General features: G+C 35.8%; 1 protein-coding gene across 1 annotated transcript in view; it reads left to right on the forward strand.

Annotated features, from left to right (window-relative positions):
* The window catches only part of LOC145990381 (uncharacterized), a 141,560-nt gene that overhangs the window by 95,623 nt on the left and 33,795 nt on the right, over positions 1-12,142 (forward strand). Inside the window, exons 13-14 of the mRNA XM_083126077.1 lie at positions 381-491; positions 3,479-3,629. Of these exons, the coding sequence (XP_082982203.1) occupies positions 381-491; positions 3,479-3,629 (262 nt within the window). The remainder of the gene's footprint in view (positions 1-380; positions 492-3,478; positions 3,630-12,142) is intronic.

Raw genomic sequence — 12,142 nt, forward strand, 5'->3', positions numbered from 1 at the left:
AGATTAAGTAAAATTAAGATGTGACTTTGCTTTCGATATATACTATGAAGAATATTGTCATAAGCACGATTTAATTGTAAACTTATTTTTATATTTGTTTAATTTTATTTTTAAAGAGGTAAAATATAATAGCCGACCTTGATTTGTTAAATTTGCATATTTTTTTCATCTAGTAGAATGTGCATTCAGGTTTTATGTAGTTTCGTATTCATAATTGGGAAAAGAGAGACGCAGTAGTATATAAATACGGAGAAACAAGTACTCACTTTATCCACCAAATAGAACGAAGAAGTAAAAACGGTTTCGCGGATAAAGTGAGTACTTGTTTCTCCATATTTAGGTTCATATGTTGTAAACACTCATGATTTGGATGGTTTCAGATGAAACTGGTGTCCCTGTACTTCAAGGACAAGCAGGACTGTCTAGACATCCAGTTGCGAACTTTGATCTTGGTATTGTTCCATTAACAAGTGTTGACAGAGGAACTTCAGGTAAGTGCTTATTTGTCATACAATATAATGATTTGAATATACCGTATTTACGCGTGTATAATGCACACTTTTTTCCAAAATTATATATACGGAGAAACAAGTACTCCCTTTATCCACCAAAGAGAATGAAGAAGAAAAAACGGTTTCACGGATAAAGTGAGTACTATACTGTGCTGTTGCTGTCGATGATTAATTATTTGTGTACAGTTAGGATAAATAGTATTACTATGAGGGTGTACCCAAAAAAAAATAATTTAAATGCATGTTTTTTTTTTATATATATAAAACAACCTTATCACCTTTAAAGTACTCTCCATGACACTTAATACATTTGTCCAATCTGTGATTCCATTCTTGGCAACATTTTTTAAACTCATCTGTTGTGATGGCTGACAGCTCCTTCCTCATTTTTTTTCTTCACCTCTTCTACATCGTCAAATCGCTGTCCCTTCATGTCCCTCCTCATTTGGGGAAACAAAAAAAAATTGCACTGAGCGAGGTCAGGTGAGTAAGGGGTGTGGACCGAGAGAGTCATGCTGTTTTTTGCCAAAAACGTGAGCACTGAGATGGCTGTGTGCACAGGTGCATTGTTGTGGTGGAAACACCAGTCCCCCGTCCACCACAAATCAGGCCCTTTTTGTCACACACTGTTATGCAATCTTTTCAGAAATAGAGAGCTTGATTAACAGTCTGATGTAGTGGAACAAACTCTGAATGCACTATCCCCCTCACATCAAAAGAAACAAATGAGCATCATCTTTATGTTTGATTTCACTTGACAAGCTTTTTTAGGGCGAGGTGATGATGGCGTCTTCCACTGGCTTGATTGATGGTTGGTTTCGGGGTCGTAAGAATAGCACCATGTCTTATCACCAGTAATGACCTTGGGGGAAAAAAAAGTCCGGGTCGCTTTGGAGTTCTTCTTTCAAAGCACGGCATGTTTCCACTCGACACTCTTTTTGCTGGTCACTCAGATTCCGAGGCACAAATTTCGCAGCGACCCTTTTCATTCCCAAATCTTCTGTTAAAATTCGCTGAACCGAGCTCCAAGATAGTCCAGATAATGTCCCCAGCTCTTCAATGGTCCGTCGTCGGTCTTCGAGCAAAAGTTCACTAATTTTGTCTACATTTTCGTCCGTTCTGGAAGTTGACGGACGTCCAGAACAAGGTTTGTCATCAATCGACATGTCACCTTTTTTGAAGCGAGAAAACCACTCGTTCACTTGAGTTTTCCCCATGTCCTTGTAAGCTGTGTTGTTCAACATCACAACAGTTTCTGCGGCATTTTTCCTAAGCAGAAAACAAAATTTCACATCCGCACGCTGTTGTCTTACATCTGCCATCACCAAAAAAACAAGGTGCGAGTGAAACTGCTTTTACGAAGAAAAAAAAAATCACCGTGACCAGAGAGAACCTTTTCCGGCGAAGCCACTACTTTCACTGAACTCACAACGAGTTGCTCGATGTTTGCCTAGTGTAGTGGGAAAAATTCGTACTACGGAAGCTCCGCCCAGCGCAGTGCTATTCCATTTTTTTTTTTTTTTGGTACTTCCTCATACATTGTTGCCCGAAGACTAAGAATTATCACACCCTAGTTGAAAGCTGAGGCTGTGAAGGAAAACTTAAGCACACCAGACAAATAAGACTGCATACTATACACACAGAAGGTTATAGTGCCTGTGGATACAGGTTCCAGAGCCTCGTTAGTCTGCAGAATACAGTCCAAGGTGTACTACATGCAATTGAGTACTGTTCAAGAAGGTGCGTCTTACACCCTAAACAGGGAATCGAACCAGCACCCTTAGGTAACTAGGTCATCATTATACTAAGCAATACACTCAACCACCGAGATGTCTATGTACAGGGTTCCCACACACCTGGAAAACCTGGAAATCTCAGGGAATTTGAAAAAAATACAAATCTCAGGGAAAATCTTGTAATTGATTAATGGTTCCCAATGAAGCAAAACTGAGGGATTATAATATGCTCCTGTATGTGGATAATCCAGGCTGTTGTAGCATTTCTCTTTCAGCAAAGAACTCGTATCTATTTGTTTGTCTGTTTCTTGCTTTTAAATGTGATTCCAGGGCTGGTGACCAAGTGTATACCCTCATAAATTTTGCGCTTTTTAAACAGAAAATAAACACTTTAACCTCAATTAAAATAATATGGTCGACCTACTTACGAAATTTACTCAGCGCTGCGATTTCACTTTTATTGTAATCAACACTTACGATATAAAAGCAAACATCTCAAAAGCTCTCAACACTAGGGGGGGGGGGGGACACTATTGGCAGAAGCTCCTTGATGACTTCTTTCCCTCGAAGATCTTTGACGTCTATCCCTCGAAGTAATTCACCGTCGCATTCATAGTTCAAAGGTCGGACTTGGTATCTACGTCGTCATCTCGATTAGCAATTCTCAGTTCACAACTACACACTTGCAGTGTTCTTTTCACTTTTTGCGCTATAAAAGTTGCCACGAGAAAACAGTCTGTATTTAAATAAAATTCCGCGCGCTCTTTTCCCAATCACGCGAACGTTCAGATCTCCGGGACACAGATCACTGTTAACTGTCCACTAGGCAAACGACATCTACAAAAACAGTCCCCGAATATCTAACTGCAACTTACTGCCTATAGCACTATCAAATTCGCGAATTCTCCATATAAAGAGATCTCGACACCAACTGCTGCATGTAAACTTCTGCAGCCAACGCGCGAAGCAACGCGGCCTTTCACTCAAAGGCTCTACAAACACTACTCGAAAAACTTCCCTGCGTTTTTCTTTGTCCCTTTGTCTTAGCATAGTAAGGACAGTTCATTTTCCCCGAGGGGCGTTAATCTCTCTAACCTCTTTCTTCTCGGAAGAAATAAGCAGTCATCAAAATAATCTGTTATACGTTGTGTTCCACTATTGTAATCTTTCCGCCATATGACTGTGCCTTTTAAATACTTCAGAAATACAACCTAACTTCTTTTTCTTCAGGTAAGGTGAAGTTCGAAGATGAAAGCTCAAATATTGTTAGCGAACTACAGTTTCTGTATTTCATTTTCGGGCAATTAGAAGCAATTGAAGAAGAGAGGTGTGATTTTAAGAAGGCCATTGAACGTGAGCACAGCAAATTAGTCGAAGCAATGTGTGTCTCTGAGGTTAAGCAAACTGAACTGAGAAATGTAATTGAAGCTCTTAAATGTAGGGTTTCCAACCTTTCGTTTGAACTAGAAAGAGCAAGAAAAGCCAGAGATAATTCTGCTGCAGATTATTGTAGGTTAAAGCAGTCATTACAAAAATCAAATGAAAACATGGAGAAATATACAGAGAGAAATCAAAACCCAAGGAAGCGCACCCATATGTTGTATCAAAATAAAAACTATAATTTGGATTCACTACAAGAGTTATCAGGCTTAGCAAGAGAGAGTGAGGAAAATGGACTTGAAGAAACACAGCCAAACACAGCTGAAGGTATATGGCATGTACTAGGTTGTACAGTCACGGACACTTTCGGGTTACAACTGACTTTCAATAGAATCATTACAATCCAGAAGTGTCCATGATTGTACATGAAATTCCTATTATTATTAATATTTAGGGACATTGAATGTTCTTGCACAATTATGTGAATTTTGAAAGACCATCATAATTTTGTGAGACGCCAAATCCTGATGACATATACCTTAATTTTTAGTTACAAAGTGGCTCTTTTTTTTTTTTTACGGGTCATTCCATGTCAATTCAACTAAAAAAAGGAGGTTTTGCTCTGATTTTGATAAAACATGGCATTTTTTCCCGCTAACTTGTCTGGTTTATTTATTATATCACCTCAAACTTTTAGTGATTCGTTTTTTCTTCCATTCTCATAGCCTCCAAGTGTGAGCTGCACTGTCTAGCAAAAATAATTTTATCTCCCTTATAAATTATTCAATCTTTTTGTCAATCTTTTTGAAACTTCACAACAATATTAATCAAATGTTAAGTGTTCCAGAAGAGAAATTTTCAACATATCACATTCATATTTTAATAGAGTAATAAATTAATAAATTATTAACATCTTATTTTTTTAATAACAATCATGAACACTAAAATTTGAATTATAATTGAAAGGGAAAGGTGGAACACCAACACAAGTATTTTTAAAATGAACTTATATATTATTTTCCTGTAGTTTACGGTTATTACAAGCATAAGGAAACAGTTTTTCGTTGTGACGTTTCAGGAGAATACACGCTCACTTCATCAGACATTTATTTTTATCTTGACTAAAGATACAGTTATAACAATGGTTAGCAATTTTTTAAACAAAAAGAATCTGTTATATAATGGAGGTTGTCAATGTTACATTGTTGTAATATATCAACCTAACTATGAAAAGAAGCAGTCTGTTTTATTTTTATTTCAGCTAAAAAAATTTGATCATATTATTTTTTATTTAAATTTATGAATCCCAAATATCATCAGGTAATTCAAAGTCATCATTCTTTTCACAAAGTTTCTTGATGTTTTCTGTTACATTAAATTTTAAAGATGGTGGCTTTCTCAATTTGTGAAAAAGAAAACTCCATACTGGATCTATGGTACCATTTTCATTATTTAATTTATTCCAGTGTTCTTCTGCAATGAACGAAGCTTTCAGACATTCAATTCTATGTTTCCCGTAAATCTTTTTATAACCCTTCTCTTTTTAATGAAATGCTTCTCTTCGATTATGTGAGCTGACAAACCTGTTCTTGGGTTTAGATTTATAATGTCCAAATTGTGTTCGTGCCATCTTATTGCCATTTTCCTTGCTGTTTGTCCTACATAATCCTTTGAACATGAACAACTTATATATTATATATTCCTGTGGTTTCCACATCTGGTAGAGAGTTTCTCATTTTGAATTCATTAAATGTACATTCCAAACTTCTTGGTGATCTAAAAACAATTTTGAAATTAAATCTTCTAAAAATTTTTGCAATTTTATGTGAGAATCCCTTGTGGACTGGAATGCACACAAATTTCTTTTCAACAGATTTTTCATCTTTGTCTGTATTTCTCTTTTCCTTTAGTTTTCTTGTGACTTGTTTCTTAATTTGGTTTATTCTGTTAGTGTGAAAGCCATTTTCTTTTGCTATATTAAAAGCCTTTCTTCATTTTTGATATCCTTATTATTAGAACATAGTCTTTGTGCTCTCAGGAAAAAATTTAAAAATATATTATCCATCGTTATACGAGAATGTTCTGAATTGGCATGGATGTACTTTTTTCCTGCTATTTTTTTTCCCCGTGGACTGATGTTTGAATTGTTGTGTCAGTTGTCTTAATTTTCAGATCAAGGAAAGAAATTACATTGTTATTCATGCGTTCACAAATGAATTTTATGCGACGATTTGATTCATTTAAAAATTTAAATGTGTCCATGATGGTGTTCTCATTTTTAGCAATAATTAGCACATCATCTACATACCTGATGTAGAGTATGATATCTGCACTTATTTGATTAACAATTTTAGATTCTATGTAATGAAGGAAAATGCTGGAGATGATTCTGGATACTGGGTTTTCCATTGATAGACCATTACTTTGCTGATAGATTTTGCCATCAAATATCAATAAGCCATCTGTGTAACTTTTATATATATATATATATATGACCTAACAACCAGAAATAAAATTTATGGCTTTTTCATTCCTTATGAAAATGTGATAACTTATTTTTGAATTTTTTTTTAAAATGGATACCTGATTTTCTATTTTTCAAATTAACTCAAAAATCTAAGAATCTAGCTTCAAAATATTATTGAATCAAATTTTTAGAGCATAAAATTTTAACTGTTTTCATGGATGTGTGGAAGGTGAGGCAATGGGGGAGTGGGCATGTGCCATGTCCCCTTCCTTGGAATTTTTATTTTATTTTTAGTTAATGTTTTAAATTCACTTTATGCACTGTAAAGCTAATATATATATACACAGGAATAGGATGAGAAAATGTGTCAGAAGGGTGGAGAAAACACAAATGAAGGAGACAGTAAACACTTACCACACGAAAATAAATAGTTTGATATTTCGCGACATGTCTCGCATTATCAATGGAGAAGAAAGAAATATCAGAAAGAAAGGTTATGAAGGTGTAGAGGCACAGACTACTGATGGTAGCGTCTGTACAGTCAGTGTTGCCAGAAATAGTTGATAGATAAACAAATGTACTTTCACCAGTGTTTACTGCATGGTGGGTGGGTAGTTTCGGAGAGTAGGGGAAAGGTTTATTGGTTGGCTAGGTTAAATCCGGGGGGGTATAGTGGTGTGCATGCCTGATATATAGGCCCTTTCCCATTGCCTGCGGAAAGACGTGTCAGAGGGGGGGGGGGGTGAAGATGGATGATGGCCACACGGAAACAGTTGTTAAAGGTGGTGTTATGGCTGTTGGTATGGATGGCAACTGTGAAATCTGAGTTTTGGGTGGAGGAACAGTGATTATTGATCCTTAGGTTCAAGGGGATGTAGGTATGGCCGAAGGAAGATTTGCCGCAGATTTGGCAGATATGAGTGTAAATCAGGTTGGATGAGTGGCAGGTGCCCTTGGGGTGAAGGGTGAACTCACCTGCGGCTGTGGGGATCAGGAGGGTTACATTAAATTTTAAAGATGGTGGCTTACTCCATTTGTGAAAAAGAAACCTCCATACTGGATCTATGTTACCATTTTCATTATTTAATTTATTCCAGAAAACATCAAGAGACTGTGAAAACAATGATAACTTTGAATTACCTGATGATATTTAGGATTCATAATTTTAAATAAAAAATAATGTGATCAAAATTCTTTTATCTGAAATAAAAATAAAACAGACTGCTTCTTTTCACAGTTTAAGTTGCTATATTACAACAATATAACATTGACAACATTAATTTTATAATGGATTCTTTTTGTTTAAAAAAATGCTAACCATTGTTATAACTGTATCTCTAGTCAAAATGAAAATAAATATCTGATGAAGGGAGTGTGTGTTCTGAAACGTCACAATGAAAAACTGTTTTACTTATGCTTGTAATAACCGTAAACTACAGGAAAATAATTCACTTATTTTTATGAAATAAAACCTAAATTTTGATTTGTATTCATGGGTATTTTTGTTGTTTTATGTCGTACATGAAGATTGATGCATTAATTCAATGTATATGAAAACTAAAACTAAATCGTAAAATAGTTGTTGCTTATGTTAGTTATACAGAAGTAATTGAGGTACTTACGATTGCAATGCATTAGGCATAGATACATCAATAATGTTAGATTTATCCAATTTTGCAAGATAATTTGGTTAGTGCATGCTAATTTGGAATCATATATAATCAAAGTAAACTTGTTTTGAACATAATTTAGTAATAAATGTAATTATCAGAAAGTTTGTTGTAATAATCCTATACATGAAATAGGTTGTACTTTGTAGCTAAATGTCTTTGTGAGAAAAATATATAACATACAGCTATATTTTTTTTTTCCCGCTGGGAGGCTAAAAAATTTTTATCAAACATTTTTATGATGTAAAAAAAAAAAAGGGTAAAGTGTTCCCCTGTGCTTAGCACCACGCCATGAAGGCGTATAGGGGGTGTGGGGGTAACGCCCCACACTTTCTTGATCCGGTCGTGAGTGGGGGTGATGTGATCAGCATCACGCCCCTGACCACCTTTACCCCCCAGGGTTTCCCCCAGGTACCCATGTTACTCGACGCTAAAATAAGGAAAAATGTTAGTTTAAGTGCTAAAATATCAATTTATTGTATAAGATGTACTTGACAGCAAAAACCATAACAAAATATTGTAAAAACATATTATTACTTACATGCCAAAATTATTAAAGTTTATATTTGTGACACTTGTGTAAAAATAATGGATTTGGAAACACTGATGGGTAGGTTTTTGGGTAATGGCTGAAAAAGTTAAGTTGTGATTTCGCATGATGACTAAAATGTTAAGGTTTTGCCTTTACCTTATTAGCATACTGTTAAACTTAGGGGATGTAAGGGGATCTAAATGACTAAATGACTCACAATATTCTCCTTAACACAGAGACCGTTTATTCACAAGTTAGTATCGTTACTAATGGAGCAAACCCTCCGAAGATAGGCGATGTCTGGCTATGCAAGGGTTTACCTACACCAAAGCTAAACTCATACCGCTCAATGTTCCACACCTGACCACATTCAACATATGAGAAAGACTAACTACCAACTGACTGCCAGATTCTCTACTTGCACCCCAGCCCGACCCTGTGGCCGAGTGGTTAGCACACCTTGCTGTGACGCCAAGGGTCCCGGGTTCGAATCCCGGTCAGGCTTGGTTGTTTGTGAATGTCCATTCATCAATTTCATCACTCATCCCCATCTTCGCAAATTAGCCAAGAGGCACAAAACGCGAAGTAAAATAAACTAAATCAATCAATCAATCAATCTACTTGCACCTCTGTCTGCCATGACTCGTCGATGACCCTCTCCTTCCGCTTTCCTTGTGGAATTTCCAGACTTTTCCATCCAGAATTAACAGCCGCTGCCTCGCAAGTAAGGAATGCCTTAGCTGGCATAGCTTGCTGGTGGCTATGAACTTCGTGAGGATAACTTTGGCTCTTTCAGCCAAGCTGTACAGGCCCTTACAAAAAAATATCTATGTTGTTTTAAGTGACATTAGGTGCTGCACAGTAGTTGAAAATGTGTAATTAGTATCGAAAGTGTATTTGTGCTAAAAAATTGCACAATATTATATGAATATATCAACAGATTTTCACTTTGAATATTGCAGCCAAATTGCCAAATTTTCTTAAACAGTTTGAATTCTCAGGAAACTAAGACCTACTTTAGACGAAAGCATTTCCTTTAGCATTTTATCTAGCATAAATGCTACATACATGTTTCCAAAAATCTTATAGTAGGTAGTACTTTACATGGAAGCAGCATTTCATGTAAAATTTTGTTAAGCTTTCGCGATTACAATGTATATATATATATGCAGCATGAAAGGCACGTCAAGTTACACCATCTATGGTGAGTTCACGTTTATAATTGAAGCAACTAATACCTGTACAGTAAACGACATAAAGCACGTACGGTATTTAACCCATATATGCCCTTATCTTTTTTTTGTGGCATATTTTGATTATTTGTTAAGTATACCATCCTTTAGGGTCCCTGATAAGATTATGAAATTTTTGGATTTTTCTCAATTCTCATTGGCTAGATATAGGCTTGGGTAATAACCCTGAGACGTTAAGCTGACGGTGTATTCTTCTTGCTAACCACCCGCTTCACAAAGACAACCAACTCTATTGCCAAACCCCTTTTTCCCTGTCTTCGTGTGTCTCACCTACAGTGCTAGAAGCTGGATTGGAGGCTCACTGGTGTGATAACTGAAATAAAATCCTTTCAATCAGGTTCTTTAACACACTACCAAAAGATAAAGAGTGCAACTAGAAAATTGTGTTGCCGACGTTCCCTTACTTTTCGAACAAACCCCATGAGTGACTTCACGTTTCCAAATTTATTCACCCTGTTATTTTCAATTAACTTGACGTAGACAAATGATCGTCGATTTGTGAATCAAAATTCCAAATATTAAAGATGACCAATTATTGACTTTATATTGAATGCTAACTTGTAGAACGTCCCTCACACAGAACAGCTGACCAAGGTGTGAAGCACTGAAAGATATATTAAATACTGGTTGACACAAACTCAAACCGGATACTTAATTTGGTACACAATCACTTTGCATGTCATTCAGTGTGACAACACCATGAAAGGTCACTTTTCCATGTCTACCCCCGTATCCTTCATTAAATATACCCAGATCAAAGTGAATGTACCTTAACATAAACAATCAACAATTGACCGCTGACTCAAACATGAGTTCCCCCCTGCTGAAAGAGAACTTCACATTAGTACATAGGTTACACAATAATCTATGACAATAGAGGCCTTTATTTCAGGTGAAATTGGAACTCTATGATAATTTTTTAAGATGAGAATTTATTCAAAACAGCAGGAATAAGAATAACTTAATCGTACAATTAACCTCACTTTATGTTAGTTCTGTTTTCAAAAGTAAAATATCAATTAACAAACAGAAATTTACTAGACAATATTTATCCTTTTGTCATGAGCAAGACAAGCTCAATGTTTCAAGAATAACACTTGAATAAAGTCCTTTTTCTGGGAGGACCTTTCAAAGAGATTTGTTTTAATAACAGATATGCCCAGAAAACTAATTACAGCAGTTATGTATTTACATTCCTTTACCTCCACATTTCACGCGTATCATATGCACACACTAAAAATAATTGGAGAGATTTCAAATATAACAAATTTCCCTGAGAAAAGATTCAACTAACTTGTTTACATTGGATTACCATGTCCCAGGTAGAAAAGTTCAAATACCGTTCAGGCATGATTTGTAATAAGTATTTTTCTTTTATTTTCTATTTTAGTCACATGACACCTACTGAAATAACCATATAACTCATTAGCCACTTATTCGTACTGATCGTACAATCTTTTTACTATTTATGAAATTCGATGTAGCGGTTTGAGCTTGATACCTGCAAGATTTCAGTATATTTACAACTTTTTTTCAATATGGCGTCGTGCTTTTCTTTGTTCCATGCTCGAGGTCTGAATAGATCAAACATGACCTTTTTCTCGCTTGACACGGCACACTCAAAGCTAGCTAAGAATGATGTACGGAATACAGTAGTACTACTGAGGTTTCGTTACAAAAATGTCTCGAGAGCACTAAAAGAGAACAAAGCTTTGTACTTACAGTCTCAGGTTAGGGGTCAACTCAAGGACATTATGGACTGGGAAACTTCACTTTTTTCCTCTCTCTGCCGTAGCTCCTCCAATGGAAATTATACCAGAATCCATTCACCAGTAACTGTTGTCCATATTAGAGCAGCTATGAACTTGTATGTGCCCGAGAGACATACCACTTCATCCTTTTTCTTGCTCCGCTAAACTTCCGCAACCATGTTTTTTTTTACTTCCATGTACCGAGTGGCGCCCGCTTTTCTGCATGAATTGAGCTTCCCGCATTCAACAATTGATTTCTTTCAAAAACCACAGGTTCCAATAACTTTGTAGGAAGTTGCACATTTAATCGAATTTTATAATGACTTACCCAAATTGACACACAATTCACACATTATGACCATACACGTCATAACCTTGGGGCAAATATATAGCACAAAACCAACAAGCTGATGTTTAATATATATTATTGCTTTTTTAAAAATAAAAAAAATGACATGGTAAACAATTGTAACTCTTTTGCAAATGTTTTTAGTCATAGTTATATTAATGAAATTAACCCAGATACCCCTATCGTCCTACATGTAGAACACCTACTCAAAAAATTATGGACGTAGTTCAAGAAACTACCAACAGATGGTGCCTACATCTCTACTTTGTAGAAGGTTTGTCCTATCAAATCGAGCTAATGTTCGTTGTTTCACTGCCATTCGTGTTGTGTTATGCAAGAATAAAGTTGAGTAATCAGACAGAAAATGGACAATTACCGCTTCAAATATGACAGGTAAGTCAAACACACATTATTTACAGTGCTTTTGAATTGGTGGGCTGATTATTTGTTTTAGTATATATCCAAGATGTCTATAAAGTTTTCGTTGTTTTG

This window comes from Lepisma saccharinum, chromosome 7 (genome assembly GCF_977018435.1).
Source record: "Lepisma saccharinum chromosome 7, izLepSacc3.1, whole genome shotgun sequence".
NCBI classification, from domain to species: Eukaryota; Metazoa; Arthropoda; class Insecta; order Zygentoma; family Lepismatidae; genus Lepisma; species Lepisma saccharinum.